Below are 27,157 nucleotides of genomic sequence, written 5' to 3' on the forward strand. Positions count from 1 at the left end.
AAGACTCTACCTCTCAAGATTCTCCCACTTCTCCCTCGACCACTTGTTCAATCGATTCAGAGACGGCTCCTGCTTCAGCAAGTTCCCCTTCTACCTCGATCGGTTCTCTCTCGATCGTCGTTCACTCTCCAGTGTTGTCAGTCAAGGTGGGAGTCTTGTTGGATGGCGATGCCGATTACGTGAGTCCTCTCTCTTCTTCTCTTTCTCTCTCTCTCTTCTCGCCACTCCTTCGATACGAGAACAGCTGACACGCCTGTGGGTAGTTCACGCGAGCGTATACGAGTAAAGGACGACAAGGAGGGAGGTGTGCCGCTATCGAGTTGAAGAACAACGTCGAGAGGTTCATTCGCAAGGAATTCTTCGCAAACGAGAAGCAAATTCGAATCGAAGTAGTAGCTTATTCCTTCTTGTGAGTACACTCTCTCCTCTCTCGATCGATTAGATCGCTGACTCTTCGAAGGTGATAGCAATATGCGGGGACTGTCGAGTTTCTTCGGAGACGATATGGCGACTTTTGCTCAAGGATTCAATAGCTCTCCTTACGCTTTCTCCATGTCTGACGTCGGAGATATCCCTCAAGGTGCCGACGTTGCCCTCAAGAGTGAGTCTGACTTCGTCTTCAGCCATCTGTTCTCAATTGGCTGAAAGATTGTTCTTGATTCGCAGGTCATCTCCCCTTCCTCCTCTCTACGTGCGATCACGTCTTGTTCGGAGGTACTCACGACAACGGCTACGAAGAGATCCTCGCGGCGTTGGCGACGTCAGGTCATCGAGACAAGGTCATCTTGTTGCGAACGACGCCGTTTTGCGCTGAAAAGATCTTGATGTTGGGTTTGGAGGAAGTTAGGTTCCCTTTGTTGTTTGCGGAAAGGGATCTGACGGAAAGAGCTCGTCGAACGAGTGAGTATACGGGGGATCAGTCAAAGGTTGGAACGTCGGGACAGAATGGGAATCCTTCGACGGGTGAGTCGATTGTCGTTCTACTCTCTCCCTCGGGCTGTAGTAACATCTTTACCAATCGTCTCACAGAGTCAACTCCTCGCTCATACGCGAAAGCGACATCCGGAACGACTGTGACGACTCCTCAAGCCGGAAATTACGATTTCAAACCTCTCATTCGCCTCCTCCTCGACCGACTCTCTCCCCCTTCTTCCAGCTCGTACCCGCTAAGAGGAAGTATCGCATATGAATTGAAATGTCTCCCGAAACCCCCTCTCGACTTCTCTCTTCCGAAAGAGTTCAAGAAATACTCGATCGCGGCGGAAGAGAAAGGGTTGGTCAAGCTTGGAGTGGGAGAAACGGAGGGAACGGAATGGATCAAATTGGCGATTCCGATCAGTCAAGCGAAAGAATACGTCAAGGTGAGTCTCTCTCTTCCTCGTCACTGTCGAAGCTCAACTCACTCATTCGACTTCTTCTTTTCAGGACTACTCCGCTCCCCTTTCCTCGTCTTCTCAACCGGGTGCGATGGAGGGTCAACCCTCCTTTTGCGTACTCGTCCAAGTCTTGCGCGCCGAACCCGATTGTTGGGCGACTTTCAGCCTCGTAAGTTCGAAAATGGTTGATCGAGGAGCGAGACCTTGGGGGAACGAATCCTTCTCGAAATACGCAGAGAAAGCCGTGCAAGCGAGGATTGTTGAAACGGGTCAAATCGAAGGAGAGAAGTTCGAATTTTGGATTCAATTGACGGTGAGCTCCAACCAACTCTTTCTCTTCTCTTTCTCGTTCGTTTGCTGATTCTCGCTCGAATGATCAGCCTCAATATCGTCCCATTCCCTCGTCACCTCACTCTCCTCCTGCGACTCGTCAACCTCGTTCCTCCTCCTCCTCTTCCTCTCTCACCGTTTCCCCTTCTTCTCTCTCTTCTTCCTCGAATCCGATCCCTCTCAAATTCGTTCCCCTCGTTCGAGCCTTCCTCAACAACCGTATCATGAACACGACTCCTCATTCACTTGCTTCGAGGTTGACGTGTCATGGGAACAAACCGTTCGAGAGTGGGAAATGGGTAGAATACCTCGAGGAAGCGAAGAGGGAGGGGATCGTGAGACTTTCGAATGTTGGAGGTGGGATTCAATGGGTTACGCTACTCGTGAGTCACGCAAAGTCTGAGTCTTTCAATGTCAGTGGACGACTGAACCAGGTTGTAACGCACAGCGTACTCGTTAAGGTACGAGAGTCGAAAAAGGAAAAAGGTTTCTCGCTTGTCTGTTATTTCTGTCTTTTGTCTGTCAGTATCTCCGCGACCCTCTGCCCCTTCGTTTGGAGCGCGCACAGTTCGATAAAGGTGTGTGTGTCGAAAGCGAAGGGAAAGAGGGTTGGAATAGTTCTTAAAAATTGTGTAAACGAATTCGGATTATCTGTTCTCTCTCATTCGCGATCAGAAGCAAGACAATATGCGAGTTAAATGGTCTAGATTGGTTTGCAAAGAGTACAAACAAAACAATGCGAGAGGCAAAACGACAAAGCGAAAACTGTGAAAACGTGCGACTCCACGAAAAAACAAAACTCGATGAAATCTAAATTTGATCCTCTTCCATTCTCTCTCCTTCCTCGTCGACCTCTTCTCCTACACCTTCCAATCTCGAGAAATGTCCCTCGTCATCCTCCTCGTCATCATGTTCGAACGCATCAGGTCTTGGAGTTTCCGCCGTCAAACTCGTCACAGTTCTCGTTGGAACTCCAGCATCTAGTTGACCGAGTCGACTTTGCATCAAACCGTTGAGGAACGTCAATTCCGAGATCTTGCTCTTGAGTCGAGCGATTTCGGCGAGAGCTTCCGGCGGCCAATTTTCTCGAGACGATCCTCCACCTCCACCTCCTCCGACGCTGACCATCGAACGATTCGATGAAGCTCCTGAAGCCGAAGATGATCCTCGAACTCGAGAGTTACTGGAAGATCCTCCCCTCGTCGCGGAAATAACTCGAGATCTTCCTCGTTCCGATTCTCCCCTCACTCCACTCCTCGATCGACTACCTCCTCTCGTATTTCCAAGGATCCTTCCTCCTCCTGCAGTCTTATTCCCGACAAGTGGACTCCCGCCCGAAGAAGAAGAAACTCTCAGTTCGTTCAAGCCAGTTTCGACTCCAACCATTCTTCGATTCGATTCTGCGGGCGGAGGCGGTGGAGGGGCGCGATGATTCGTTACTGTCGTTTGTCCCGATTCGAGTGGATCGTCTTCTTCTAATTCGTCGACTTCTTCCAACATTTCGTCCCCTTCTCCTCCTCCTCCTCCTCCTCCTCCTCCTCCTCCTCCAGCGACGGAATCTTCTTCTCTCCCTTTCCCTTTCGATCCCGATCCTCCGTAATCATCGAACCTCCTCTCACTTCTACCTCTCCTCTCATCCGCAGCTGATGTACTCGAACCTCCTCCTCCTCCTCCTTGTGAAGAAAGCGCATGAAGTCCAGCAATCGCGTTCGAAGCGGATCCTCCCCAACCGGCTAAAGCTCTCGGTGCCGGAGCCTCAGGAGATCGGATCCCACCTTCGGAAGAACCAGAGAGGGAAGGAGAAGCAGACGAGACGGATTCTCGTCGTGAACGTTGTTGCGGTTGTTGAAGCGAGGCGGAGTGGGAAGAGTTCGTCGAAGAAGAGAGGAGGGTGGGTTGACCGTCGAAGATTCGATTAGGTTGAGGTTGAGAAGTGGATCCGTTCGCGGCGGTAGCGGCGGCGACAGCGGCGGAGAAGGAATGTGAAAGATGAGGTTGGGGAGGAGGAGGAATCGAAGATGCGATCGAAGGGAGGTGAATCTTGTCTTCCGCAGTCGAGAGAGACGAAACGTTGTTGTTGCTGTTTGATCTGATCGTTTCGGCGCTCGAACGAGGGCTGCCCGAATTCGGAGTCGCCCCGTTGAGACCTCCAGACGTCGAAGTGATCGGTGCGAGAGTGACTCGGCCGTTTGAATCCGTTGTTCTGGAATGTTCTTCGTTCGCCGCGGCAGGTTTCGAGCCGTTCGTGCTGTTTGCGGGAGAACGAGACGAAGAACGATTGATCGATGACGAAGAGGAAGAAGCGTTGTGGGCTGGAGGTCGAGAGCCCGAGAGAGGAGAATGTTGCAGAGGTTGATGGAGGTGATGAGGGTAACTCGAAGGAGGTGGAGCCGTGTGAGCGTACCAAGCCGGGTAAGGTCCGAGAGGATGAGCGAGAGGATTCGAGATACTTGCGGCGGCCATACTCGTTGATGTACTCGGTGCCGAAGTCGAAGGAACTTGAGCAGGTGAATGTGTCGGACTTGGAGACGCTCGAGCTGAGGGAGGTTTCGAGGCTGGATCTTCCGTCGTCGCCCGAGATCTCGAATCGGATTGAGCGTGCGCAATCGAAGGAGGTGCGAGAGCCTGGTGGGCTTGTTGTGCGGCGTGAGCGAGGGCGGCGGCAGGATGAGGGAAATGAGGTTGAGGAGGGAAACCGGGATAATGAGCAGGCTGGCCTGGTGCAGGGTAACCGGCGCCGTAGGGATAGTAAGGGAATGGATGAGGGTAGCCTTCGGTAGGAGGAGCACCGGGATGGAAGCCCGGGTACGGGAAAGGAGGCGGAGGAGGATGACCGGGAGTTTGAGGAGCTGGAGTCGTTTCTTTCGAACTTCCGGGAGTACCTCTCGCACGAGCGTCGACTGAGTGAGCACGTCGATTCGGATCGGACGAACGAGAACGAGATCGAGGAGGCGGGTACGGTTGATGAGCGTGAGGATGAGGGAAGGAATAGGGATAAGGATAACCGGGGTAACCCATCATTCCGTAGGGAGGTTGAGGAGGCGCAGCGGTTGGCATGACTTTTCTCGCTTTCCTCCCATCTGAGTCCATCGCGGCTTCTCCCCAAGATTTCGTTCTCCCGTCTTTCCCGTCGTGTTCTTCTTCTTCTCCTGCTCCTCCCGGTCCACTCTTCCTTCCATCTCCATGTCTCGTCATACTCTCACTCCTCTCTTTCGAGCTTCCAGTTCGTTGCGTCAAGGTCGAAGGAGTCGAGGTAGAAGCGGAGGCGGAAGTCGAAGATGAACTGATCGGTTTCGCAGCGACTAAACCCATCGCGGCGGCTCGATCTTTACTCGTACTCTTCCCTTTACTTCGGTTCCTACTCTTGATTACGTCCGTCTTGAGCGAGATTGGTCGAGGTCTTCCTTTCATTTTGAAGAAGAGGGCGCAAGCGTTGCAAAGGATATGGGTGCTGTCGTGAGATCGTCGCCAAAGTGGGGTAGTCTAAGGGACATCCAAAGTAAAGAGTCAGCATCAGAGTCTATCACGAGCGGGATCGACCCTATCGCCGAAAGATGGATGAAAGATCGAGGGTTTTCGGGAAAGCGAGGGGGAAAATAGAAAAAGGTGGGTTCGACTCACTTGGGTCGCGCAATTCGCGCAAATCGGTAGAGACTGTATAAAGTTCGTGATCAGCTCTTCATCATCACGCTGAGACAGGACATGGATGCTCACCTTGTCGTAATTCGCTGGCAAAGGGTTTGGTAATCCGTCGACAGCATGAGGGGCCGCGGGATCGAAGTTGACACTCCCAGGACCACTCCTCGGTGTATTCGCTTCATTTGATGATCCTCCCACTAATGCCGAATGAGCACTCGCGGCAACATTCGATAGAATCGCGGCAGCGCTCGCCTCGTCGTCCATTGGTCTCGTCGAGGTAGAAGCTGCCGGGGAGGGTTGTCGCGAAGATGTTGTCGGTGCTGGTGAATTGCGAGCCGAGTTTATCGCGAGGGTAGAGGGAGGAAGAGGGGGAGTTGATGAGCCAGAAGCAATTCGAATTTGATTGACCGAAGGAGTCGATCCACTACGAGATAGAGACCAGTCGGGTCAGTGATAAGCTCTTGAGTAGTATTCAAATCCTTTCGAGAGGTTTCGAATGCTATCGCGAGAGGTTGAAGCCTAGCGCGAGTTGGTCAAAAACTCTCCCACTCTTTCCCTCGAGGCAAGTTGGAACACGGCCGACTTGGCTATCTTATCTCCTTTCCCCTTCCGTCCATGCACTTTCCATTCTAACCAAGAGACTTGAGTGGGCTTGACTTACGACTCAGAGTCGGGTCGGTGAGGATGAGGAGGAGGATGCGAAGTTTCCCGCGTCGAACCTTCGGACGGTAGGCGAGGAACCTTGGTAGGTTGCGAATCTACCTCCATCCACACTTGATCTGCTGTCTGCTAGGCGCTTGCTGAGGTCGGATCGAGGGAGACGCGTGGTCGACTTCGACTTCTCCCAAAAACAAAACACTTCCACTTTTGTTCAAGATCTTCGGCGATAGTCGATCCCGGTTCAAAAGGGTGAGTTGTCGCTCTCCCCCCTCTGTGGGTTCTCGTTCTCCGTCGTCGTTTCTGTTTGTTCACCCAAACGAAAGTTCGAGTCGCTCGAGAGAAATCAGGGGAAAAGGCTTGCCGACGGAACCGTTCCGAGTCCGTTCTCCGTCTGCTTGGGTCTCACTGAGCTGCTATGAAGGTGACGAGCGAGCTACGGGGAGAACGAACTGCTCGTGCCGACGAGGAGAGGTGAGGCGCAAGCGAGCTCAATACTGCTTTCGAGACTGTGGCAAGCTTCGACTGCCCGTTCAAGTCGTCACTCTCCGAGACAGTTTCGTACGAAGCCAAAGTTCGAGTCTTGCAAGAACGAGGATAGTGAAGAACGTATAAACGAGAACGAAGACTGATCAAGAGGGGACGAAAGAATCAATCAAGGAAAACCGTAGATTCCTTGTTGACGTCGAGTCATCCTCGAATGAGCGAGGGAGAAAAGTGACTCGTGGTGTCCAGTGAGGAGAGCCAAAATGTCTGGATAGGATCTATTGATTGTGCCGATCGCATAGCGATAACGCTTGTCGATGAAGTCAACTTCGCCGAGGTCTCTATATCTATTGACAGGCTTGTTCTCGAGCTATGAATGGAGACGTGGGTATCAGGCAACGATGAGCCGTTGCTTCGTATACAGCAAAGAGGAAATGACCTGACTCACGATGGTTTTGATGAGCTTGAGCAGTTTTGTCACTTCTTGACCCGTTTCCGAGATGGCACAGACGACGACCGCTGCATCAGTCTTCCACCAATCTCGTGCGTCGAGGCGCCCTGGGTGAATAGCTGCGAGACAATGTCTACGTCAGTTGTTCTGCATTTCCTCACAGACGAGAAGTTTTTTCTTCGCACGAACCGACAAACTCGAGGATTCTCTTTCGATGTTCGAGGATGTAGGTGACAACGTCTCGGTCGTTCTTCCAGGTATTGAACAGAGTGAGACAGGCTGCAGAAGAAGTCGATTTACTGGCTTCGTCGGTAGCTCAGACGGGAAACCGACGGGAAAAACTGACCTGATCCAACTGTTCGATCCGATGTCAGCGATGCATAGGCTCGATCTAGTTTGGAAAGACCAGAACGTACGATTATCCCAAAATACAGGGTATTTGTCGGGCTGCTGAGGACCGGAGTGCAGGATGTTCTTGCTTGAAAGCTGCGAAATTGATCCGAGCTGCTTCAAACTTGAGTTCCTAAAGACAATGACGAGGTGAGAGACCAGGAGCCGTAAGCATAATCGCCACAGAACTCACAGCTTGTTCGGTGTCTCTCAAATATTCTAAGAAATCGAGCCCTTGCGTGCTCCGGAAAAAGGATTGGAAGAGATTTTCGACGGTGTATAACGCACTGAAATCGGGAGGATTCTTCACTGCAGGGATAGGATCTATTGATTGTGCCGATCGCATAGCGATAACGCTTGTCGATGAAGTCAACTTCGCCGAGGTCTCTATATCTATTGACAGGCTTGTTCTCGAGCTATGAATGGAGACGTGGGTATCAGGCAACGATGAGCCGTTGCTTCGTATACAGCAAAGAGGAAATGACCTGACTCACGATGGTTTTGATGAGCTTGAGCAGTTTTGTCACTTCTTGACCCGTTTCCGAGATGGCACAGACGACGACCGCTGCATCAGTCTTCCACCAATCTCGTGCGTCGAGGCGCCCTGGGTGAATAGCTGCGAGACAATGTCTACGTCAGTTGTTCTGCATTTCCTCACAGACGAGAAGTTTTTTCTTCGCACGAACCGACAAACTCGAGGATTCTCTTTCGATGTTCGAGGATGTAGGTGACAACGTCTCGGTCGTTCTTCCAGGTATTGAACAGAGTGAGACAGGCTGCAGAAGAAGTCGATTTACTGGCTTCGTCGGTAGCTCAGACGGGAAACCGACGGGAAAAACTGACCTGATCCAACTGTTCGATCCGATGTCAGCGATGCATAGGCTCGATCTAGTTTGGAAAGACCAGAACGTACGATTATCCCAAAATACAGGGTATTTGTCGGGCTGCTGAGGACCGGAGTGCAGGATGTTCTTGCTTGAAAGCTGCGAAATTGATCCGAGCTGCTTCAAACTTGAGTTCCTAAAGACAATGACGAGGTGAGAGACCAGGAGCCGTAAGCATAATCGCCACAGAACTCACAGCTTGTTCGGTGTCTCTCAAATATTCTAAGAAATCGAGCCCTTGCGTGCTCCGGAAAAAGGATTGGAAGAGATTTTCGACGGTGTATAACGCACTGAAATCGGGAGGATTCTTCACTGCAGGCGCGTCAGCGCAAAAAGTTAGTTCTGACGACAAAAAAGTCTCCTCGGGAGCAATTCTGTCAGGAAAACCTACTCGTTGACTCAATTGCTCGCTCCGCGTTTTCCTCAATGCCTTCCCAGGCCGCCTTGACGGTGGTGTGGTCCAACGTTTTGTGACCACTCCAGTTCAACAACCTCCTGCCTGATCGACAAGGTTGGTCGTATCAGCTTCGAATTTTGTTCAGACGTGGAACAAAAGAGTTCACTCACTCTTTTCAGCTATTCATCATATTGTGTAACAGAGGTGAGTTCCGTTCTTTCGGCGAATAGATGAAGCCAAGCTGCACCGCGAGAATGGACTCACCCGAAGCCTGTGCGCTTTCATAGGAGTGTTTGAACTCCTTGTACCTTGCGTTGAATTGCTGTTGCGCCGCCATAACGAAGGACCAACGAAAGTATGAAGGAGGAGGAAGAGGAAGAAGCGAGGAACAGAGCACTGGCACTTTCGTCTTCGAGCTCGTACCCTTTCTTGTCACCGCGGAAGCGAGGATTCTGCTGAATTATGTCGCCACGCGGCGTCTGTGAATGCGCAGCGATCTGTGCAATTCGCCAAGAAGGAGAGGTTCGTCAAAAAGAGAGGAAAAAGGATCAAAGCGCAACGCTCGAAGTTTTCTCAAAACGTCGGTAGGTTCGATTGACAACGTCTCGCGAGCTCCATAGAGACGACAAAACACTGTTCATGAAGATGATGATCAGCACTCACGCAGGAGCCAAGGGACAGGAGGCAGAAACAGACTCACAACTACTCCCGCACGTTTCAAACCAAATCGTAAATTTGTCTTCGACGTTCACTCATTCCGTAACGAGCGAGAGAGTGCTCGTGAGAGTGCGTGATATGATGAGGTTTGATCCTGAGCAGGTCCGGGTAATGCTCCGCGACGTGTTGAATCGCAATTCGATACTGAGGTTGCCTGAAGGGAAGATTCGTCGGAAGGTGGAGAAAGTCGGAAGCGTTTTGTTCAGCATGCTCGCGAGGTCTTGCTGCAGCCTAGAGGGGTCACACGTGAGTTCGAGATTCAAAGATCCGATCAGAAAATAGAAAAGAACTCGCGATGGCTTGAATCAGTCTTATCGTGTCGACCAACTCCTTCCCAGTCTCGGACAAAGCCATGACAAGAAAGTCCGACTGTGCTCGGGAAATGCCATCTGCAATGACCTCGAGCGACGTATCTGCCAACTCGAGTGGTTGAGTGAATCGAGGAAAGTGGGAGGCAAAACTCGAAAGGAAAAGACTAACCATCGACGGCGAGGACCTCCTGTCGATGTCGCATCACGAGAGTGTATATGCTTGTAGAAGTGTTTGTCTCGCGAGACAAATCATCAAGAAGACGGAGGCAGACTGAAAACCTTTTGTCAGCTTGATCCCTCCTAGCGGGAAGTTTGACGAACCTGATCCGACTGTCGGAGGGGCATAGAGAGGATCAGCTGAGTGAAACTTCAGTATGGGTTTCCGAGACTACGCACGTTCGTTCCAAAACTTCGGGAAATTTGACGCCCACCTCGAACGTTGATCTCGTTGATGCCAAAATTGACCTAGATGTTCGTCTCGAAAGTGTGCCATCTGCATCTTGATGATCGTGATAGGAAATGACTGACGGGAGCGGCGCAAGCGATCAGTCTCGTTCATAAGCGGCCGAAATGACGGATAAAGCTGACAGTTTCGTTTGCTTCTCGCAAGAGCTTGACGTAGTTGAAACCGATAGGGGACTGGAGCAGACTTCGGTATCGTTGACAGATAGCTTCCACGTCTGCGGGATTCGAGGTACCTCTGACTGCAGTCGAGCATCGGACGATCAGCTCGAGAAATATGTACGACGAAAAGGACAAATCCGAACCAATCGACCAAAGCTCCGTTTCCGCTAGAGACCCTATCTTTTCCAGCTCATACTGTACTTCAATTTTATCGATCTTCTCACTCTCTGCTTCAATGTTGTCGATCTTTTCACTCTCTGCTTCGGCACATCTCTTCAGAGCTACCAGTAACGAAAGAGAGCTCGAAATCAGCTCAACCGCGATCAATCAGGGCGCCCGAGATCCACTCACCGCGTGTGTCTTCGTAGAAGAAAGCGAGAAAGGAACATCAGTATGAGAGCTGTCAGAGCAAATGACGAGCTCGACTCACGCGCTGTTTCCGCCTTCTCCAGCTTTTCCTGGTAACGCCTGTGCTTGTCGTTCAGTTCTTCCTCGTATCGCCTGTACTCATCGTGAGCTCTTGGTTCGTCCATCCGTTGTTAAGTGCAGAAAGGCAAGAGGTGAGATTCGAAGCCAAGGGCTTGTGAAAGGCGCTGGCGTTTCCACCCACGAACGAGGGGATCCTGCTTAATGTTCGAACGTTCGTTGTCTTGTGCTAGGCGCGTGCCCCCCTCATCAGAGATCGGTCGCGGATGGCGAAATGCTGCTGAATTGCAGGATAATCCACACCTCTAGTCTCGAAGCTTTGACGCTTCGTAATCTCTCCAAGCCGAATGAAGAAGTAGAACGAACGCTTGAGCTTCCGGACTCTTATCAGTTCGCTGTTTCCAGGAGAGCGGATCCTATCGAGCGAGTCCAACAATCTTTAGCGTTACGACTCCGAAGACGTCGGAGAAAAGGACTTACGACGGCACCGTTGAGCCAACCCGTTGTTCTATCGACTCTCGCATTCACCGCCAGACGTATGTTCGACGCAGATTCGAGGAGAGACGAATAGTCGGTACCGGGGTCGAGAAGAGCGAGTCGATAGGCTGTCGCGGCGAGAAGAGCTGATCCAGCGGAATCGGTAAACGAGGTCGAATCGTCGTAATAGTTGAGGAGGAGGCCATCAGGCTATACGGGACGTGATCAATGGTCGTTCGATTCGGAAACGCGAGAGAAAAAGAGGAAACGAGAGCGCTTACTTGAATCGTCGAGAATGAGGCGACCAAGATCTCGTTTGTCCAGTGCTTGAGGTCACGGATTTCTTTCGGGAACTTGGTAGAGTAAGCTGAATGTTGCAGAGTAGCGATCACTCGAGTCATTCCTAACGCGAACCGAATCAGTTCAGAGTCGCGAGTCGGGTGAGAGATTGACCTTACCTGCGGCTGCCCACGCATTTCCCGTCGCCCAAATACCCTTGTCCTGCCATCCTCCGAGTACGACGTGCTGAAGTGCGTTGGAGTCTTTCGCTTTAAGGTACTGACGGTAAAGTTTGCATTGGTTGTAAGCTTCTTTGATGAGCGTCGAGTTCGACGAGAGTACTCCGAAGTAAGCGATGAAAGGCGGAACCATATAGACGGAATCAGACCTTTGGTATCGAACGCAGTGTGAGCCAACGAACGAAAAGAGAGAGAGAGCGCGAGAGAGAACTGACCAAAGTTGAACCTCTTCGTTCGGCGGTCGATGTGATATCGCTCCATCCCGAGTACGAGGAACTTCTTCCAACAGGTAGTCGAGTTGAGCCGTCGCCTCATTCCAGAGCTTACTTTTCGTGCGCCATTCATCCTCCGAAGTTTGTTGCGATACGACGATGAAAGGTACTCCGAGCGCAGGTGGATCTCCCGCAGCGCCTCCAGGAACATGAGCGAGAACTTTGAACTTGGAGTTACGTTTCATCGACCAGGAATCGACGAGTTGTCGAACTTTTGCAGGATCTTCGAGAGCCGAGGTGTAGTTTGCAGAAAAGACGGATAAAGAAGGATAGTGTAGTTCGAGGAGAGCTTCAGCGCGTGTACCAGACACCCACCTATACAAGTGAGAGTGGTCAGTACGTCGTTCGGAGAAAGAGCCTGACAAGCGGGAGAGAGAAACTTACGTATCGTTTGCAGTTTCGGCTAAACGAGCTTCTACGAGGTCGAGAGTCGCCGTGGATAGTTCCGTCGAGGTGGACCTTCGATGACGATAGAAAGCGAGGGAGGGAGCAGACATCACCAGGACGAGGAGAAGGGAGCGAATAAGGAAGATGTGCATCTTGTTGAAAAGCGAGAGTCGGCTAAGCGAGTGGAGAGAGTGTCGAACCAGCGACAGTGGGTAGGAACGGATGAGAGAGACAGAGCAGAGAGTGCAGGATCTTGACCAAGACCGACAGAACAAGGGGAATCGAGAGAGATCAGTGCAGAACAAGGAGAAGGGGAAATCGAAGAGCGCGCTTCATCTCCTCCAAACCGCGTACTGAGTACGACTGCAGCTCTCTGAATCCCGTCAGAAATCTGTCGTAACCATTACGTGGCGTCCTCTGTACGCCAGAGACCTCTATGAAAGCCTGATCAGCTAAGTCGAGCGATGGCGGCGACGAATCGTTCAACATTGCTTGTCGGAGCGGCCTGAAGGTAGCTGAAGTTAGTGATGACTATCTGGGGAGCCACACAAGGCGGCGAACGTCGCAAGCCGGGGGAGAGATCGAATCGGAGGACGAGAGACAGCGGGAACTGATTGCGGTCGACCTCGGGCCGTCGTCTTGGCTTCCTACGGTTTTGTCGGCTCTGCATGCGTGCATCGTCGATCACCAACTGTAAGGAGACTTGATGCGGCGGGAGGAAAGAGCAGATTCGTCGGAATCATTTGTTTGTTCTCCACCATCAGCGTCGTCTCTCGATTGTTCCTTCCAGAACCGAGATTCGGCGCATGCCCTCATCAGACTACAAGCACAAACCAGGTGGAGGACTCAAACTAAAAGGAGGGGGAGCAGATCCTTCGTGAGTTGATTTCCCCTTTGATCTCTCCCGTCTCCTCGCCCTTCCGATGAGCTGATTCAAGCGTGATACATTCAACAGGAAGAAGAAGAAGAGAAAGAGTAGCAGCTCGAAGAAGGCTCGCGAGGGGGGAGAGGAGGAGGAAAGTCGGGAAGTGACGAAGACGACTAAGGATGATGAAGAACGGGGAGATCGTTCAGAGTCGCCGGTAGTCGCTAGTGGGTCTTCATCGTCAGGTCCCGTCAAGACGAAGGCTCAATTGAGGTTCGAGCAAGTTCAGCGGGAGAGGGTCAGTCTTCTCTTTCCTCTCTCGGCTCGAGGCTGGCGGTCTGAAGCTAAGTGTAGTCGTCACAGCGTGTCACTGACGCTCTTACCTCGCTAAACTGTAGCTGCTCGAACGCGCGAAGAAGTTTGCGGTCAAATCCCACAAAGATCGAGTCGCAGAGTTCAACGAGCAACTCGAAGCTCTTCCGACTCACTACGATATCCCCAAGGTGAGCACATCCGCTCTCCCTCGATGGGTTCTTCGAAGCTGACTAGTCTCGCATTTATAGGTCGGTCCCGGTTAAGAAAAGTTCGGGAATTTGGCGCTGTGGATCTCTTTTCGCTTGCAACGACGTTCATCGAGCTCATTGCGAACTGGCGACGAGTCCAGTACATAAAATAGAGGAAAGCGCACAGCTTCGGTCCACAATCGTGTCGCGAGATATCGAGCATCGCGTCATCGTCTGGAAGGGCGGGCCACACTCGCTGACAGCCTTCATCTGCGGATCTTCTCCGTCTGGGCCACAGGTGTTGAATGAACTACTTGCAGACAGCGTCTCAAACCACAAAACCGGGAAGCAAACAAGCATTGACAGAACTCCGTCGTTCTCAGTTGTTACGCCTCCCACTCCTCCACTTGGTTCCAACGCTGTCGCTGGGCGATTCGATACCTCTTTCGTGTTATCCCTTTGCTCCGGTGGCCACTTAAGCCGTCTCGAGATTACAACTCCTCTCTCAATCTCGCACGACCGTCTCTACCCAATAAGCGGCTTCTTCGGCGTCTCCTCCTCTCCTTCCTTCTCCTCGACTCGAATATACGTCTCTGCCAGCCTCTTCTCTACGTATTCTCCTGCGAGAATCTCTTCGTACATGGCAGGTCGCGATTCGGAAACGCAATTCGGGAGAACCTAGAGCGACTCATGTCTCGTCAGTACTCATTTCGCTCGTAGAGGAGGAGAAAGAGAGAGACGGAGCTGACCTTGAGAGGCGCATCGTAGTCCAAACCGAAGAAGAAGGGCATACTCATTCTCGATTGGCCTGAACGGTTGATTGCTCGATGGACAGTCGACTTGAACACGTTGTCTACGATGCAAGAGCGATTGTTTGAGTATTCCAGCAGCTGGATGATAGGTAAGAAACGAGGGAGACTCACTCGTAATTCGCTGTAATTGATCACCGATGTTGACGACAAAAGTTCCACGTTTTGGGGGAGCCATGACCCATTCCCCGGCGGCGTTCAATACCTGAAGTGCTTGGACGTCTCCATGTTGAGCGAGAATCGTATAGAGTTCGTAGTCCTTCGGAGCAAGATCATCGTCAGCCTGAGAATGACTCGAGCTCGTAACTCAGACTCACTTGATGAGCACCGATTCCTATTTCCTTCAAGTCGACTTCTCCATACTGCGGAGGATAGCTCAATAACCTGAATGTCGAACCGGGATTCTTCGTTTGTTGATCAAAAAAATCTTCCGGTAAATCGAGCGCGAGAGCGAAGAGGGGTAGCAGTCGTTTCCCAAGAGCCATAACTTCGTTGAACGCTTTCTCGACAGCCGGTCTGAATTGAGGCAGGTCGGCAGAGGGAGGCCAAAGGTTTCCGTTCCCTTTACCGTCTTTCATCGTCTGCGAATCGTCGCCGATATCGAAAGCTTCGTGAACGTCTCCTCGAGATGCGGGGTCGACGTTCTCGCCCTTGAGTGCTGTTGACACTGAGATGTAAGCAGACTGTGCTTTTGTGAGCTAGTCCGGAGGAGAGGAAAGCTTACGAGCGTAACCTTTGAAAGCATCGCTCTTCTGCAAGTCGACGAGCATCTTCTTCTCTGTTGGTTGCTCAAAGAATAGACGACCTTGTCTACAGGCGAGTCAAGCTCCATCAGTCAGAGCACACATGGCCCACGGACCCAAAGAGAGGAAATCGCAAACTCACTCGAAAGCCTCGTCGACTACTTCTTGCGGGATTCCATGGTTCGAAATGTAGAAGAATCCAATATCGATTGATGCCTATGCCCTCGTTCACAGCTTTGAGTTTTGTTCGCTCGTCTCCGCTGCAATCTCGAGTTTTGCGAAAGACTCACTCGTTGGATCTGCGAGAACGACGAGGAATTACATCAATCAGCTTCTCGTCAGGTTAACCCGGAGATGCTATTCTCGACGACTCACCTCGTTTGCCAGCGCTTTCCGGTCCTCAAAGTTCGTTGAAGAAAGCCTCGAAAGGTCGATAACAGGTAGTTGATCGAAAGCTTTCGCTTCGACGTCGGTTGAGACGAGTCGATCTCCGAGGCCGGTGCTGAGGACAGACATAGTCGAGTGGAAGCACAGAGCAGGACCGAATGAACGAAGCGGAGAGAAGAGAGAAAGAGGAAGAGCGAGGGCGACGGAACGGCTTTCGGGGGGGACTGCCTCGTGGATTACGGAGAACCGCTCGTAGCCGCGTTGAGAGTTACTGTATCGGCCGAGCTGACGGCGAGACGGAGAGATGGAAATTGACCGATAACAGTTTGCTTGCACTCCTCTTCCTCGGTTCCCGCGGAATGACCGGAGATTCGATACTGCACACCGTTGAAGTACCAGCATTCGACCCGACGACCGGACAACTCTCCCTCGAGGCTCACGACCTCCTTCCGGCTCCTCTCAGTTATTCTACATCTTTCTCTTCCCGCTGCACCCTACTGTTCGATTCTGCACCTCCACGACCATACGACATATCATCACAAGAGATAGAGGAAAATGCAAGGCCGAAGAAGAAGAGGAAGAAGGGGAAATCGAATGAAGAGATGAGTGCCGCAGATTGGGTTGTGAGGAGGGAGAATCAGGCGAAACATAGGACGACGACGGATCTGGAATCGGATGAACACCATGCGAAAGTCGTATTGCATCTCGAGGGAGCGGTCGATGCGGTGAGGCAGAGCTGGATCGATCTGACTCGAGGGGAGGACTGGACAGGTATTATTCGAGACCAGGGTACTGGGAGCGGGATCAACTGGATCGAGAAAGACCAAGACGGACGTAAGGAGCTCGACCTCGCGGGAGCTACGGCAAGTCGCGAGGATTCTTCGATCGAAGCACAGATCATTCAACTCGACGACTGCAGCTCAAAATCGATCAAGAACCTCGTCGGCTCCTTGCACGTCAACAACTCGAAAGACAAGGAGCTCATCTTGCCCTTACACGAGAACGACTCCGACAAATTCTCGCCCTTTCGTCTCATTCTTCCTCCTTCGAGCGGTTTCCTCCTCTCGAATTTCAGCGAATCTTGGTCGGATCCGGCAGGAGCAATCTCACAGATAGCTCAAGAAGTAGGAGGATGGGACATCTTGATCATGGAGTCAGTTCTCCTGTTCAGCCCTTTTTGTAGCGCAACTGATTCGATCCCTGCAACGTAGTCCTCCTTGGCCGAACGCTTCTGCCACTCGATCTGGCTCTTACGAGACATTCGATCCTTACGATTTGTGGAAGCTCGACGTTCCGGAGTTGCTCGGAAGCGCGAAGAAACCTGTTCTCGTCGCGATTTGGTTGACGAATCGAGTCAAAGTGAGTTCCCTGCCCATCCTCCTCAAGAGCTTATTCTGATCGTTCTGGTTTGTATGCAGTACCGTCGAATTCTGTTCGAAAAGCTGTTCCCGGCGTGGAACATCTCGAACCCCGTCGAATGGTTCTGGGTGAAAATCGCTTCGGAAACTGGTGAACCCGTCTGGTCTTTCGAATCGGCTCATCGCCGGTGCTACGAGGGTGAGCTCAAATGTATCCGCCTATCTGGCGCTCGAGCTAACTTTTCTCGCGAATTCGAATCAACGAACAGGTCTAGTTTTAGGCTGGTTCATTCCTCCGAACGCAAAGACGAAGCCGACTCCTCTACCGAATCGGAAAGTCTTCCTGGCAACTCCGATAGGTCACTCGCGAAAACCGGTCCCGCTCGGTACAAGCTTTCCTCCCCTCACGACCGGAGAAGACGAGCTGACTTCCGGTTTCGTTTCGCAGATTTGCTCATCCCATTCCTTCCCCCGTCCGACTCGCCTCCCAATGTGATCGAACTGTTCGCTAGGACGACTCTTGCGGGACCTCAAGGACGTACTCGCGAGAAAGGGAGAATGGAATCTGACGGCGACGACAAACGAGGATTCTTTCTCGCAGTCGGTAACGAAGCGATCAAGTTTAACCTGAGCGTCGATCAAAAGTTGGACGAGAATGCAGAGTACAAAGGGTGGATCAAGCTGGATTTGGGGGAGAACGAGACAAAAGAGGAAGCACAGTGGAACCCGGAGGAACAGTAGTCTTTTCCGAGACTTGTCGCGACGGCATCGAACTCTCGCTTGACGACGTAGATGGGACTGAGGGGAAAACGGGTTACTCGCGAATGCAGTTCTGCAGGGAGGTCCAAACTCCGAGAAAGAGGCAAAAAAAGAAAATTTGTAGAGCAATGGAAGAACGAGGTAATCTTTCGATCGGAAATAGACAGTCGAGCTAGACAACGTAGAGCTATACAACGTATCGACGAGGTGCATGTTGGGTCCCATCCCTCCTCTGCGCTCGAATATGTTGTTGTAAATCTTCCGGATATTCGTACAGCGTGTTGCAGCACAAGTAGACGGAGTGCGTAAGAGAGGCGAGGTGTTGTCGAAGAGCTTGAGAACTGCCGAAAGCTGTGAATGCGAACTGACGTTAAACCGGTTGAATCCCTTTTTCCGACATCAGGACTAGGAACTTACTTCTGTTGCAGTATCCACAGAGACAGAGGTAACGCATTCGACGGGAGAACTCGTTCCGAGAACGGACCGGTCCTGCTCGCGGAACTCAGGTCAAGCTTTCGTTCGACCGCAAACTGATTTGTGAAAAACTCACCATTGAGGAACTCAAGAGCGTCCATGCGTTGAATAAATCGGTCTTGACGTGCACCAGCTCCGGGAAGAGCGACTGCTACAGGATGTCTGACGTCCTGAGGAGCAGCCTGAGCTAGGCGATATTCTGCACGGATCAATCGATCTTCGCTCCAGAGAGGACACGGAGGCTGTCTCGAGCAGCGGCCGGTTCTCTCTCCCGGTTCTCGACGCCTACGAAGCCCGGATAGATCTGTGAGCTGACGAGTCTCGACGGAATCGGTGTCGAAAGAGAGCACTTACCAACGTGAACCGCAACGGAAGCACGATTCGGTTCCGCAACGACAAGTCAGGTGGAAACAACCCTCAGTGAGCTCCATCAATACCTTACAGCCTGGACAGCGGGTGTAGCCTTCACGGCGAGCGAGCTCGAAGACCGCGATATCTTCAGGAGAGCGTTCGTCGAGAGGGAGAGCCTACGCCAAAGGAACCAATCTTCAGCTTGAGTCGACGAACGTCGAACGAAGCAGAACGTACCTGATACTGTTCGCAAGTCAAATCTGCGGTGAACAAAGAGGGTCAACTAAACCTTCTCCAATAGAAGAAAAACCGAGTGTTGCCAAGTTCGCATGACTCACCTTTGTGCCTGTGGGATTGACAATCTGCACACATCCAGGTCTTGCAGAGAGGACATTCAGCGTCGGGTTTGTCGTAGTCGTGATCATCGTGTCGAATGACTCGTGCGCTGCAAGCTCGATTCGGGCAGTAAAGCGGAGGTAGCGCATCAGCGAGTTGGCGGTAATGCTGGCGACGATCGAGATCAGCATACAGAAGAACTGCACGTAGCAGGACGAGACGTACCCAAACCTTGAGGTTCTCAGTTCCGAGAGCACGTTCAGCATCTTCGTCCGTGAGAACGTAGGAGCACTGTGCAGAACGAAGAAGACAGATCAGCTCCGAGCGAGAGACTCAAGCGAGCTTGAGAGACTCACGTTAACTTGAAAGCACTTGACCGGGAAGACCTTTTGCGTTCCATCATCGAGTTTGTTTTCGACGTACGAACCGAAACAATCAATGCAAGCGATATGTCCATCCTCTCGCGGTCCGACGTACATGCCGAATGCGATATGTTCGGAAGTTTGTGCTTCGAGTGACGCAGAGTACGGGTTCGACGTGATACGAACTCGGTCGAAACAGATTGAGCAGTGAGGAAGAGACGGATCGTCAACCAGGGTAGTCTCGCTCGTCGCCTCAACCGCCTGGTCTTCTCGGTCAGGTGGAGCTGCGGCCCCTTTCCCCTATCATAGCGTCGAACGAGTCAGTCCGTTGACAAGCTTGCAGCCCAAAAGTAAAGCGAGAACTCACCTTGTCTTCGAAGTTGATCAAATCCTGTTCGTGAGGCTCGGCAGCGCGAAGTTTCGGTGCGGCCTACAGTCAACTTGATGTCAGCTAAAACTCTCGAAGTTTAGTTTGAGAACCAGAATCACTTACCATCAATTCCCGGACTCGCGCTTCTCCGAGCGCAGCCTCGAGTCCTTGTTGAGCCGCTTCTTCAAGGTCCCTACCTTCATCATCTTCTCTCTGAAGTACCCTTGCGAACTCGTGATCCAACTGCTCTTTCCTCGCCTTTGCTTCGAGAATTTGATCCAATTGACGAGCTCGAATTTGATCCGCTACGACATCTCGAGCTTTCCCGGCAAGCGAAGCGATAGTCGATTTCGACATGGTCGACTGGATGTGATCGATCTGATGGCGGATCGAAGTGGTCGCGTCGTCTTCCCTTCTTGACACGTAGAGTGCACGAGCCTTTTCCTCCTCCTCCTTTGTCTCCTCATCGACCATCAATGCATCTCGCCCAACTCCACTGACTAGACTGCCACTTCTGTAGGCTTCGAGGTTTCGGAGTTGAAGTTCTTGAGCGAGGTTGGCGTCGTTGCGAGTTTGGAGTTCTTCCATCAGAAGCGCAGCGGCGAGGGCGAGGGATGCGTCGTCCTGCATGAAGCAGTCCAGGTCGACATGACTGGGAGGATGCGGGAGAGGACCTTCGACCATTGCGGAAGTCGAAGTGGTAAGGCAAGAAAACAAGGCAAGAAAGAAGAGCGCGTGTCATCAGTATCTCGCACACTCCCCTTCGGATTGTTGCGCTCGATAAGGGTACCTCGAATGACCGCCAGCTCTTAGTCGAAGAAGAGAACGGCTGAGTAGGGCACGAGATGAAAGAGAATATTACAACAACCCGAGAGGAATCGACGTGACCCAAATGGAAAGAGAAATCTAAGCGATAGGCGTATAGTGAGCGGCCCTGCAGCGACTGCGTCGCCTACTTCGGTGCTGGTTTGCCTTTTTGCTCGGCCTAACAAATCAGGAGAAGAGAAGAATCAAGTAAGCTAAGAACAAGGAGTTTTGCTCAGAAGACATGAAGAAGTTGCTTACTTTCCAAGCATCCATAGCTTTCTTCATCGCTTCCCGGTGTGCCAGTGACGGTTCACTCTTCTTGATCTCTGCAAGCTTCGACTGTACGGCCGAACGATGCGTAGAAAGGGGAAGAGCGTAAGTTTTCAGGTTTTCGTGCGACGAAACGGGAGACGCAACGATATGAGCTCACATCCATGTACTACCGCGGGGACACACATCGTATTATAGCGTCAGTACAGACTCAAGCTGCCTTCAACAAGAGGAACTAGAGACTCACGACGTTATAATTCGAGGATTTCCCTTTTCTTGTTGCGGTCTTTTTCAGAGGAGCTGCCGGTTCGAAGCCATTAGCGCTCTGACCCGAGCAGAGGGTCATACAGAAGGCTCACCCTTCGCTTTACCCTTCTTCGGTACAGTAGAATCGTTCCGAGGCATCTTTTCGAGGGAGACTTGAGAATGCGGTGCAGGTACGGAAGAGAGGCGGAGGACTTGATCTGAGGAGGTCGGTGTGGTCTGAAGTAGGTTGATTGAGTTTCCGGCGAGTACTTGCGGTCGTAGAGGTCGCACAAGTTGAATAGTCGATGATCAACCTCGTCGAACAAAGTTTCTCTTCCGTTTCATTCAACCTCCTCCTCGCTCCCTCCCGTACGATGTCTATCCGAGCCCAAGCTTCGAAGCTGCCCCAACTATTATCCCTCCTCCCGAAAGACGGTGTCGGATCTCTCGTCTACCAAAATCGCTGGAAAGGCAAAGGTTTACCCGTTCCCTCGCCCGATGCCTCAACTCCGACTGCTGCGCAAGATACATGCTTCTACGAGGTCAAGAAAGTACAATTAAAACAGAGCGAACAGGGGAAATTGAAGGCTGAAGCGTTCGGAGTTCTGTACTGGTGAGCCAACAATCTTTCCTCTTCTCTCAGTCGAGACTGGCTTTCTGACAAGGGAGACTGGGAGCTGGTAGGAAGGGCAAACGAGTGACACCGGAAGATCAAGAGTACGAGCCATTGAGGGGAGCAAAGTATCTCTGGCAATCAGCGAACCCTCCTCTCGTCCTCAGAACATCAGCAGAGAAACCAGCCCCTACGCCAGAAGTAGCTACAGAATAGATCACTGGACTGGAGAAGTAGTTTAACTTGTTGTAAAAGTAGTCTGAGTGAGTACATGCATTGGGCTTTCTCTCCAAAAAAAAAGAAAAAGTACTGCCTCTCTCTTACCCTTCTTCTCTTCACTCTCTCCAGCATCACCGACTCCACCTCTCGACCTCATCTACCCCGTAAGCCCATTTTGCCAAAACTCTACGCCCGCCTCTCTCTCTCTCTCCAGTCGAATCGATTCCTCTGCGCCCAAGGATGACACGCATCCGCCAATTTTTGCGTTAATCTCAATCCTCGTCACCTTTCCGTTCCCTTCCCAGGAGCGGAGTGGAGAGGGAGAGCCAAACTGTTTACCCATTACGCGGAAACGATGATGGTTTTTTCATAGTTACACTGAGTGAGTTTAACTCCCCTCTGCCTCTCCTCTCTCTTTGCACTGGTAGCTGACTCGTGTCTTCGCTTTCTCTATAGTGGGTTGAATGAATCGGTTGGTTGAGCGAGAAGGAAAAGCAATGAAGGAGAAAGGGAACGAACGACGCGCTGACCTCTCCCGTTCTTTCGTTCTCGCTACAGGCTCTCTCGGTGGTTGGGGATGAAGGAGGAGGACTGTATGATTAGAACTGTATTATAACGTGCCCATGCATTGCAAAGGAAAGCGAACTGCACATCATTTGTGATCGAGAAGAAAATCGTCGCGTGAAGAGCAGGGAGTCGCGTTGCTCTCCCTTGTCTTCTCTCCTTCCCCTTCTTCTCTTACCTCCATCGACTCTTTCGCTCTTTCAACTGCACGGCTGCTGGTTCAGCTACATCACGACATTCATAAAAGATGAGACGCAGAGCATCCCAAGATTTCAACCAACAACATTCTTTCAACCAAGCATTCTCTCCCCCACCACCTCGAGCTGCGAGTCAAGCTACGGGAGTCTATGGTTCTCCATCGCTTCAACCACCTCAGAGAGGACATTCACCAGTAGTCGATAGAGGGCAGTATTCGACAACGACGACGACGCAAAGACCTGCTCTCGCTAGTCAACAGATGCCTTCTTACCATTCGAACGGCGGGAACGATCCTTACCACCAAGGAAGTGGAGGAGATCACACGGATTTGTACGGTCAGTCTACTGTCACTTTCCCCTCTCCTTCGCGTGTCGTTCTCGTTTCACTCAACTCTTCTTCCCTTTTCTCCTTTCTCCCGCTTGATTGCGTTCGTGCAGGGTTCTACGCCAACGATGACGCTCATTCCGCCTCTTCTCACACGGCGCTCAACATGCCCTACTCCGAAAAAGACTACTATCAAAACTCTGCCGTTCCTTCTCTTCCCCCTCAACCGATTCACGCTACTCCTCCGTCTCCCTACTACCCACCCTCTCCGAACCCTGGAGGTTACTTTTCCCCCGGTCCGCATGGTCATCAACAATTCGTAGGCGGTTTCGGAGGGTACTACGAGAATCCGAATACTCAATACGCGCAATTGAGGCAGGGAGTCATGAAGAGGAGGGAGAAGAAACAGGTAGAATTGACGGATGGTCATTTGGTACTAGAGTTACCGGTCGCGAGAAGTTTGGCACAGTTGGGAAAGGGAGGATCGGAGGAATGGGAAAGTGGGAAATTGAGATGTGAGCTCAATCTTCGTTCCGACTCGGTTTTGATTCGTACGGTCTGTCGAGATGAACTAGTCGATCGTGATGATCTGTGACTAGAGTCGTGAGAGAGTGTACTGGCTAATCCAATCGTACTGTCTCGATAGATACGGCTGTGACGGAAGATCCCGACGATTTCACTCGTTCCCGCTACCGCCTCCGTCAAACTATTTCCCGTCGTCAAACCGAACTCGCGATCATCTTGACCATGTACAACGAAGACGAAGTCCTCTTCACTCGGACGTTCAAATCCGTCATCAAAAACATCCAACACCTCGAATCTCGTTCTCGATCGAAAACCTGGGGAGCGGATAGTTGGAAGAAAGTCGTCGTAGTCGTCGTCAGTGATGGGAGGAGTAAGATCAATAATAGGACTTTGAAAATGCTCGGATTGTATGGAGTTTATCAGGATGGAGTTATGAAAGATACGGTCGAAGGAAAAGATACTCAAGCTCATGTGTTCGAATATACGACGAACGTCGTGGTCGATAAGGATGGACAGGTCAAGGCGGGGATTAGTCCGATTCAGATCCTGTTCTGCCTGAAGGAAACGAGTGAGTTCACCTTTCTCTCTCGGTCTTCCCGCTTTCTCACTTTCATGATCCGACATATCTTCCTCGGACTAATTCTTCTGCCCGTCCTCCAGACAAGAAGAAACTCAACTCTCATCGCTGGGCCTTCAACGCTTTCTGTCCTCAACTTCAACCGAACGTCTGTGTCCTGATCGACGTCGGTACGAAACCCGCCTCGGACTCGATCTATAAACTATGGAAAGCTTTCGACAAAGACAAGAAGGTCGGAGGAGCTTGTGGAGAAATCACGGTCGATACGGGGAGAGGTTGTATGAATCTATGGAATCCTCTCGTCGCGGCTCAGAATTTCGAATACAAGATGTCTAGTAAGCACTCTCACACGTTACTACCTCTCAATGCGACGTTCTTAACGTAGACGCATCGCTTGACTCGCTTTCGATCTCGATAGACATTCTCGACAAACCTCTCGAATCGACGTTCGGTTTCATCTCTGTCTTACCCGGTGCCTTCTCCGCCTATCGCTACAAAGCCTTACTCGGTAAACCGCTCGAAGCGTATTTCCTCGGCGAGAAAATGCATGCTCCCGGAGCGATCGCATCTCTAGCCGACTCGAACATGGTTCGTCTTATCCCTTTTCTTACTGTCTTCTGATGTCCGCTAACGCTTGGAGTGACTCTGAACAGTACTTGGCCGAGGATCGGATTCTTTGCTTCGAGATTTGCGCGAAGAAAGGAGAAAGATGGGTTCTGAGATATGTAAAAACTTCAGCTTCGACCGACGTGCCGTGAGTTCCGTCGACCTATCTATCCTGCGCGAACGAAGACTGATAGACGGCTTCCGTCGACTTACTGCAATAGTGACTCGGTCGCAGAATGTTGGTTCTCACGCTCTCTTCGTTTCCTCTCGCCGTGCCTCAGCTGACCTCCATCTGATCGTGTGCAGTCATCTCTCAACGTCGACGATGGAACAACGGAGCTTTCTTCGCCGCTCTCCATGCCTCGACTCACTATTATCGCCTCTTAACTTCCGGCCAGAGTTTCCTTCGCAAGATATGGATGAGCATCATCTTTCTTTACAATCTCATCCAGCTCTTCTTCTCGTTCGTCGGACTATCATCCTTTTATCTCGCCTTCTTCTTCCTCTGTAACGCGGCGACGGCAGACTCGGCGGACGATCCATTCGGAGGACACGGACAAGATGTCGTTTCGATCGCGAATAACGTCTTCATTTGCACGATCGGAGTAACGATCGTCTGTGCGTTAGGTAATAAACCGAGTGGATCGAGATGGTGGTATATGTTTGTTATCATCGTCTTCGGGATTCTTTTCATTATCGCCGTAAGTTTCTCCTCTCTGCCATTCTTGCGACTTTCTCGCTGACACTCGAGATCGGTTTCGCTTAGGCGTATTGCACTGTCTGGACTGTATACCTTCAACTGAGAGCGATTCCTGACTGGAGCGACTATTCAGCTTTGTTCGGAAATGTCAGTCTTCTCGCTCTTTCTCTGACCTAGCACTCGACGCTGACGGATCTCATATTGAGCAGAGTGGATTCACCGATATCGTCTTGGCACTCGCTGCGACTTATGGTCTCTACATCTTGTCGTCGATCCTCCATCTCGACCCTTGGCATCTCCTCACTTCGTTCCTTCAATACCTCTTACTCGTTCCTTCGTTCATTATCGTTCTCACAATCTACTCGTTCGCCAACACTCATGATCTCGCATGGTACGTTGTCTCTCCTCTCTCTTTCGCGTCCACAGCTCGATTCTCATTCTCGAGTGAGTTGTAGGGGTACGAAAGGAGACACGACCGTGAAAGATCTCGGTAAAGCCTCGAAGACGAAGAATGAAGACGGGAAAGAAGTCCTCGAAGTATCTCTACCGACGAGACCGGACGATATCGACGAGTTGTGGTCTTCGATGAGGAAAGAATTGAGCGCACCTCGGGTCGAGGAGAAGTCTAAGAGGAGTGCAGAGGCAAAACAGGCGGATCATTACGCTACTGTTAGGACGAATACTGTGAGTGGACTTGATCTTTCGTTCGTCGAGAGGTTTTGTGGCTGACGAGTTTTGCTCTCTTTGCAGTTGCTCGTTTGTTTTCTTTCTTCTTTCGTTCTGGACTCGTTCTCTGGTACTGACGTCTCCCTCTTCAGTTTTATCTCGGCATTAACATGGCCCTGGTGACGTTCTTCACATCGAAGATTTGGACCAATTTCCTCGCCGCTCGTTCAACAACCGATGGACCGCCAGTCAACTATTATCAAGTAGCACTGTTCTGGGCCGTCGCAGGGTTGGCCGCATTCAGGTTCTTCGGTTCGACCATGTACCTCATCTTGAGGTTGTTTGGTCATTAAAGTGTTCGCCGTTGCGGTTGTTTAGTCGATAAATTATCTTCGTTTTCTGTTGTCGATTGTCCTTTCTTACTTGTACTTCTCCCTCCTCCTTACGCGGTTGGATCTCTCGTAGGAACTGCTGGCTGGACCAGTGGACGGTTTGTTTCGAGTAACTTGTCGTTTTCCAAAACGGAATCTTTACGAGAGTTCATTGTCCGTCTACCTGCGACTTGAGCGCCTTCACTGCTGCCTCTATTGACTCTTTTAACTCCACTACTCTCTCCTTCCCTCTCGCTTTCTCCAGCTCCTTCACGATTCCCTTCTGCCTCAATTTCTCCCCGATTGTCTCCCTCTCTTTCCCATCTTCGATCGATCCAATCACTTCCCCAAGCCCTCTCCATGCCTCATACCCTCTATGTCTGACTCCCGCTTCATCATCGTCCAATAACCCTTTCAGCATCTCCAAGTATTTGTCGTTCACCGCGAGAACCTTCGAAATCTCCGTCGAATAGACTAGAGAAGTGAGAGCTCCGGAGGCTGCTAATCTCGTCGGAATATCTTACGCCGATGATAAAGCGAGTAGAATGTGTAAACGCGAGGACGAGGAGGTGGTCGGTTCGAAATGGGAAATTCCCGCTTCCGATCCAACGAGGTTACAAACCAATTCGCTCGCTGCTCTCCTGACCATCACGTTCTGACTCAGTAGTAACTCCTCCAATACGTTGAGGAGGGACGTAGCGGGTCGATCTCGAAGCGAAAGTCGAGCGATTTTGTCGGTTAATTCCGGGTCGAGGGAAGCAATATTCGTCAAAGCCATCAACGACTCGAAGATCGCTAGTAGAGGAGTCTGA

The 27,157-nt window shown here is 51.3% G+C and overlaps 10 protein-coding genes across 10 annotated transcripts; 5 read left to right on the forward strand and 5 right to left on the reverse strand.

The window, feature by feature from the left end:
* Positions 1-2,166, forward strand: JCM6883_001730 (uncharacterized protein; the record flags this gene model as incomplete). The annotated part of the gene is made up of 8 exons (XM_076635502.1): positions 1-179; positions 264-409; positions 468-601; positions 667-963; positions 1,030-1,361; positions 1,426-1,689; positions 1,757-2,089; positions 2,155-2,166. Coding segments are annotated over 8 exons (1,697 nt in total), but the record flags the coding sequence as incomplete, so codon positions are not given.
* Positions 2,167-2,516: 350 nt separating this feature from the next.
* JCM6883_001731 (uncharacterized protein) lies at positions 2,517-6,113 on the reverse strand (the record flags this gene model as incomplete). Its single annotated transcript, XM_076635503.1, has 4 exons — positions 2,517-5,189; positions 5,328-5,360; positions 5,421-5,769; positions 6,007-6,113. The coding sequence occupies 4 exons, from the start codon at positions 6,111-6,113 to the stop codon at positions 2,517-2,519; spliced, it is 3,162 nt and encodes a 1,053-aa protein (XP_076484507.1).
* A 4,880-nt stretch (positions 6,114-10,993) lies between these two features.
* JCM6883_001732 (uncharacterized protein) lies at positions 10,994-12,494 on the reverse strand (the record flags this gene model as incomplete). Its single annotated transcript, XM_076635504.1, has 6 exons — positions 10,994-11,104; positions 11,169-11,375; positions 11,447-11,568; positions 11,624-11,832; positions 11,899-12,270; positions 12,340-12,494. The coding sequence occupies 6 exons, from the start codon at positions 12,492-12,494 to the stop codon at positions 10,994-10,996; spliced, it is 1,176 nt and encodes a 391-aa protein (XP_076484508.1).
* A 654-nt stretch (positions 12,495-13,148) lies between these two features.
* On the forward strand, positions 13,149-13,785 carry JCM6883_001733 (uncharacterized protein; the record flags this gene model as incomplete). Its single annotated transcript, XM_076635505.1, has 4 exons — positions 13,149-13,219; positions 13,298-13,505; positions 13,606-13,710; positions 13,771-13,785. 4 exons carry the CDS (start codon positions 13,149-13,151, stop codon positions 13,783-13,785), a joined length of 399 nt encoding a protein of 132 aa, XP_076484509.1.
* Positions 13,786-14,235: 450 nt separating this feature from the next.
* Positions 14,236-15,778, reverse strand: JCM6883_001734 (isopenicillin N synthase family dioxygenase; the record flags this gene model as incomplete). Its single annotated transcript, XM_076635506.1, has 8 exons — positions 14,236-14,388; positions 14,460-14,563; positions 14,634-14,778; positions 14,837-15,177; positions 15,244-15,329; positions 15,405-15,478; positions 15,553-15,561; positions 15,638-15,778. The coding sequence occupies 8 exons, from the start codon at positions 15,776-15,778 to the stop codon at positions 14,236-14,238; spliced, it is 1,053 nt and encodes a 350-aa protein (XP_076484510.1).
* Positions 15,779-16,008: 230 nt separating this feature from the next.
* On the forward strand, positions 16,009-17,748 carry JCM6883_001735 (uncharacterized protein; the record flags this gene model as incomplete). Its single annotated transcript, XM_076635507.1, has 5 exons — positions 16,009-16,802; positions 16,861-17,008; positions 17,068-17,206; positions 17,277-17,393; positions 17,456-17,748. 5 exons carry the CDS (start codon positions 16,009-16,011, stop codon positions 17,746-17,748), a joined length of 1,491 nt encoding a protein of 496 aa, XP_076484511.1.
* Positions 17,749-17,953: 205 nt separating this feature from the next.
* On the reverse strand, positions 17,954-20,343 carry JCM6883_001736 (uncharacterized protein; the record flags this gene model as incomplete). Its single annotated transcript, XM_076635508.1, has 10 exons — positions 17,954-18,117; positions 18,184-18,255; positions 18,317-18,427; positions 18,683-18,767; positions 18,829-18,851; positions 18,930-19,095; positions 19,153-19,218; positions 19,284-19,589; positions 19,657-19,719; positions 19,783-20,343. The coding sequence occupies 10 exons, from the start codon at positions 20,341-20,343 to the stop codon at positions 17,954-17,956; spliced, it is 1,617 nt and encodes a 538-aa protein (XP_076484512.1).
* Positions 20,344-21,356: 1,013 nt separating this feature from the next.
* JCM6883_001737 (uncharacterized protein) lies at positions 21,357-21,811 on the forward strand (the record flags this gene model as incomplete). Its single annotated transcript, XM_076635509.1, has 2 exons — positions 21,357-21,595; positions 21,667-21,811. 2 exons carry the CDS (start codon positions 21,357-21,359, stop codon positions 21,809-21,811), a joined length of 384 nt encoding a protein of 127 aa, XP_076484513.1.
* An 814-nt stretch (positions 21,812-22,625) lies between these two features.
* Positions 22,626-26,327, forward strand: JCM6883_001738 (uncharacterized protein; the record flags this gene model as incomplete). Its single annotated transcript, XM_076635510.1, has 12 exons — positions 22,626-22,911; positions 23,014-23,415; positions 23,547-23,993; positions 24,086-24,337; positions 24,421-24,590; positions 24,656-24,756; positions 24,830-24,846; positions 24,915-25,309; positions 25,375-25,455; positions 25,518-25,699; positions 25,764-25,992; positions 26,127-26,327. 12 exons carry the CDS (start codon positions 22,626-22,628, stop codon positions 26,325-26,327), a joined length of 2,763 nt encoding a protein of 920 aa, XP_076484514.1.
* A 538-nt stretch (positions 26,328-26,865) lies between these two features.
* JCM6883_001739 (uncharacterized protein) lies at positions 26,866-27,123 on the reverse strand (the record flags this gene model as incomplete). Its single annotated transcript, XM_076635511.1, has 1 exon — positions 26,866-27,123. The coding sequence occupies one exon, from the start codon at positions 27,121-27,123 to the stop codon at positions 26,866-26,868; it is 258 nt and encodes an 85-aa protein (XP_076484515.1).
* Between the last annotated feature and the right edge of the window lie 34 nt (positions 27,124-27,157).

This window comes from Sporobolomyces salmoneus (genome assembly GCF_050403485.1).
Source record: "Sporobolomyces salmoneus JCM6883 DNA, S_salmoneus_JCM6883_v1_ctg108, whole genome shotgun sequence".
NCBI classification, from domain to species: domain Eukaryota; kingdom Fungi; phylum Basidiomycota; class Microbotryomycetes; order Sporidiobolales; family Sporidiobolaceae; genus Sporobolomyces; species Sporobolomyces salmoneus.